We start from the raw sequence: 4,749 nt of genomic DNA on the forward strand, positions 1-4,749 counted from the left end.
GTGATAGTACAAGAGGTAAGGGACACAAGATGGAACACAGAAAATTCTTATTAGACGTATGTTTTTATTTAATTTGTTATTATTATTATTATTATTATTTACCATGAGAGTGGTCAGATACTGGAAGAAGTTCCCCAGAAAGGTCATGGAATCTCCACCCTCAGAGGTATTCAAGACTTAACCAGACAAATCCCTAACAATTTCATCTTCTTAGACCTGCTTTGAGGAGGGGTTTAGACTAGATGACCTCTGGCAGTCTCTTCCAATTATCCTATGATTCTAAGATTACAAATGCTTTGAATCAATAACATCATCTTCTACTATTTTGTGTGTAGAACACCAAAGTGTTAACACTGCTGTAATGTAAGTTATGTGGTAGCTAAATGCTCAAAAGGAAGACGGTATTTATTTTCTCCAGTCTTAGATGGGAGATTCATCCATCCCAAATCAGATTTCTGGCATATAGATATCTATACCAAAACTTGTATTGCCTTTGTGCAGGTAATGGATAGAATTGGTCATATCTCAGGTGTGATTCATCTCCTGAGGTAGGGGTGGGCTTTACAACCAGCTTCACCTATCTGCATTTCTGTGTCTACAGGATATGTGTGCACACGTGAGCTATCCCTCCAAAGCTCCTGTTACAGTACATGGAAATCTATGGCTCAATTTATTTGTCCACACATAGGAATCTTGTACCATCAGGGAGGCCCCCAGGTTTTCTGTCTGACCTCCAGTTTCTGCTCCACAAGCCAAGGGTCTGCCTTGTGTTGTACTTACCAGCCCCTGGAGATAATGTATGGCATCTCAGGTGTCACAAGAAAAGTGTGTCTAGGCAGGCGGCAAGTCCTCTTTCTATTTGTAAAATGAACCTGAAACAACAACACCAGCTGTGGATGTCTGTATTGGAGATGTCTGAAGGTAAGGGAGATGGATCCTTTAGGAGTCAGTTTCCTGACTCCTGCTGGAGTGAGGGTCTGCTCTTCTGAACCTAAATCATAAAAACCCTTCCTGCAGTAAGTGCAAAAGGAGAAACACCTTGAGGACAATTCACACACTTCAGTCACCCCCATCAAATACCTCTTTTAAAATGAGTCTTAAAAGAGGGCAGAAATTTTTCCTCTTTAGTTTTGTTCTTCACTGAATGAAACACACTACAGTGTGTTTCAAATACAGAATACATGTAGAACTGCTCCCATTAATGCTTTTTACCTGACTTTTAATCTGTTATTTATTTTTCTAGGTGCAATTCGTGACAAAAAATGAATGAGGACATTAAAACCAGGTCAGGAAAATCATCCTACTGGCATTTGGAAACCTTTACAAATGTCAATACCGCTCTTTCTAGTCTTCCTCATGATTTACATTGTGACCATGTCTGGGAACATCCTCATCATTGTGCTGTTTGTGGCGGATTATCACTTTCATAACCCATGTACTTCTGCTTGGGAAATCTGCCAATGTTCCACTGTCATGCCCAAGACGCTGGCCAGTTTCCTGAGTGGAGAACAAAAAAATCAATGCTTTTGACTCAGAATTATATTGTTTAGTTTTCTACTGGGTGCAAAATCTTATTGCCTGTTGGCAAGGTCTTTATGATTCGGATTAGCAAAGAGGCAAAGGATTTTATTATGAAGCTTGCATGAGTGAACAACGCTGCTTCAACTAGTAACTGTGTCTTGGCCATGTGGTTCCTTAGTTATTGACATAATGGTATCTGATTGACATAATGGTATCTCCAATGCAAAAGTCAACTTTCTGTGCCCCACCCCCTTACAAAATTGTAATTTTGTTGCGGGATGTTACAAATTCGCTGCCTCCAGCAGGCTCTGGGACCCAAGGATTCCTGTCTGGGCACTGGAGCCCAGCCTGGTGCACCAAGGGGAGGCCTCCCCAGCCCAAGCACGGCTGCTGCTCTCCTGCTTGCAAATTCAACCAGTAGTGAGGCTGAGTTTATATCCCCTCCCCCCCCGCATACCAGGTTAAGGGGAAATACAAACACTCTGTTCCCCTCCCCCTTCAGCTATTGCCAAGGTACACGGGCACTATGACAAAACAGTGATCAAGGTGATCCCAGTCACACGTGAAGAGGGCGAGGTGGTCTTAGAATGGGAGATCCCGCTCTAAAAGTTATCTTCCCAAGTCTACAGAACTGGAGGAAGGAGGAATCTGTGAAATGGACCAAGCTACATTGTCGAGGTTGTGGTATTTCAAGCTTTGGAAATGACACTATCAGTAATGCTGGGCAGCAAAGTTATAGAGGCATTCCCCATAGGAAGCTTGTAACTGTGTTGCAACTATGAGCCAGTGTAAATGCTACCAGGGAATTCCTGGCTAGAGGAAGAGGGGAGACCCTAAAAAAGATTGGCAGGCATTGTTTGGTGGAGAGCAAAACGTGCTCCCATATTGTTGCCCTGCTGTACAGAACGCCCATATTAAGAGACACAATGTATTATGTGAGTTACTGGCAAATGAAGTTGCCTACGCAAAGGTGTCTAGTACCATCTCAGAGGCCCTAGGATATCTGACACCCATACAGGGCTGGTAGATCTGGCATAGTGCCTATGGGAGACTTATGCCTTTCTGGAGCAGCAGAGAGACACCAGCTGAGATACCCAGAGTATTTCAAGTGGCATGACATACACGTCTGTATGTGGCCAACTGAATCCCATGGAAAGAAATGAATCCCTCCCCGTCTATCGGCTTTAGGATAAGATGAATCATGCCTTGACTTCTCTTGACAGCTCTGACTGGGGGTGGGATTCAGCTGCCGAAAAGAAAAAGAAAAAAAATGAAAAATCAAGTGACTTTGCAGCTAAATCACTCTAATAAAGGTGTTTTTATTGAAGTATCACTCTCTGGAGCTGCTTCTCTTTTCCAGTTGAATGAATGAGAGTGGCTGTTCCACCGATATATGTTCATCTTTTAGCACTGCTAATGCCCAAGATAGGAGAGATGAGACCATATCCAGTATGTAGGGTATTTCTGAAGGGATTCAGGCTGTTGGCAGTGAAAAGCAGATTTCTGCACAACACATTCTTGAGCCAAAAGCTCCTCTCATTGCATTGTCCATTGCCTACTACCCCACACAAGCTGCAAGGCAGAACATTTTCTGTGCTAGTAACTCTCTGGAGAAAAGCCTTCTCTTTAGGGCACGCTTCACCTCCACATTCCTCAGGGTGTAGATCAAAGGATTGAGGACTGGCGTGACAACATTATACATAAGTGTGGCTATCATTGTCCAGCTGGCTGAACTCCCTGAGGAAGGTGGCACATAGTTAAAAATAACAGGGACATAGAGTAAGGCCACTACTGTGAGATGGGAGATGCAAGTGGAGAAGGCTTTCTTCCTTCCCTCCTTGGACTGGACTTTCAGCCGGAGGAAGGAAAAAATGTAAAGGTAAGAAAAGAGTGTGAAGACAAAGGGGCCTGTCGCAATACTCCCTGTGATGATGCTGAGAAGGTTCAGGTTGAGCTGGCTTCTGTTGCAGGCCAGTTTCACCAGGGGCTTAATTTCGCAGAAGTAGTGCTGGATGTGGTTGGGGCCACAGAAATGGAGCTGGGAGGTCATGACTGCATGCATCAGAGCATGAAGGAAGCCAATAGTCCAAGCAGCTGCAGCCAGCAGCAGGCAGGCCTGTGGCCTCATGATCAGGGTGTAGCGCAGGGGGTTGCAGATGGCCACAAAGCGGTCATAGGCCATGACAGCCAGAAGCAAACCTTCGCTGCTTCCGATGAAGTAGAAGAAGTGGAGCTGGCTTAGGCAGCCAGTGTAAGAAATGCCCTGGTGCCCCGAGAGAAACCCAGCCAGCATCTTGGGCACGGTAACTGTGGAGTAGAAAATATCTAGGCAGGAGAGGTTGAAGAGGAAAAAGTACATGGGGGTGTGTAGCTGGGGTTCACATGCCACTACAGTCATGATTGCCATATTCCCCAGCAGGGTAGACAGGTACAGCAGTAAGAACAGCATGAAGAGGAATTTCTGTAGCCCTTGAAGGCTGGTCAGGCCAAGGAGGATGAACTTCCTCACCTCTGTCTGGTTATCCATCCCTGCAGGGAGAGAGAGAATAACTTAGCAGTAACTTCCTATCTTTCTGTCCTGAGCTGCTATATCCATTTCCCAGCCTCCTCTTCCATAAGATGCATCATCAGCTGATGCTGCCTCAAGAATGGAAGAGATCAGATACTGAGTCTGGAAAGGGACATGAAAGAATTCCTTGATTTCCCACCCCAGCTGTTTCAACAAATACTGGAACTGTTGTAACCTATGTGGTCAATACTGATGCTGGAACTGCCACCTGTGTACCAGCTCACTGAAAGGAACGGCGTGTTTGAGAATAGCGAGAAAAGAAAATTATGAGGAAGAAAGACAGGCAGGCAGGAAGGAAGGAAGGGAGGAAGGGAAGAAGGGAGGGAGGAACAGAGCAAGGAAGTAAGGGAGGAAGGAAGGAAGGAAGGAAGGTTGGTTACCTAATGTTTACATGAAGATTACTCTGAAATCCTGCAGGTTTTCCTTTTCTATATCAAAGAAGGGTCCTGTGATATTGTTTTCTTCATTCCAATTCCTAGCTGAATAAACTGTATCTCTCCCGAAGCTGAAAGAACTATAGTAGTATAGTAGATCACATATAATACACTGCTTTCAAAGAGGATTAGTTCTGAAGAGCTGTTCAGTGGAGTCAGAAAACCTTTATAGAGTACTCTCTGCCACTGAAACAATCACATTTATTTCCAGCAAAGGAAAATTTC

General features: G+C 44.5%; 1 protein-coding gene across 1 annotated transcript; it reads right to left on the reverse strand.

The window, feature by feature from the left end:
* Positions 1-3,079: 3,079 nt before the first annotated feature.
* Positions 3,080-4,048, reverse strand: LOC136996463 (olfactory receptor 12D1-like). The gene has a single exon (XM_067317383.1). It carries the CDS (start codon positions 4,046-4,048, stop codon positions 3,080-3,082), a length of 969 nt encoding a protein of 322 aa, XP_067173484.1.
* Positions 4,049-4,749: the final 701 nt, after the last annotated feature.

The sequence above is a fragment of the Apteryx mantelli genome, unplaced genomic scaffold, assembly GCF_036417845.1.
Source record: "Apteryx mantelli isolate bAptMan1 unplaced genomic scaffold, bAptMan1.hap1 HAP1_SCAFFOLD_40, whole genome shotgun sequence".
Lineage (NCBI taxonomy): Eukaryota > Metazoa > Chordata > Aves > Apterygiformes > Apterygidae > Apteryx > Apteryx mantelli.

What these genes read in the sequence shown, in the direction of transcription:
- LOC136996463 (XM_067317383.1), bottom strand. Translation starts at nt 4,048, where the DNA reads ATGGATAACCAGACAGAGGTGAGGAAGTTCATCCTCCTTGGCCTGACC.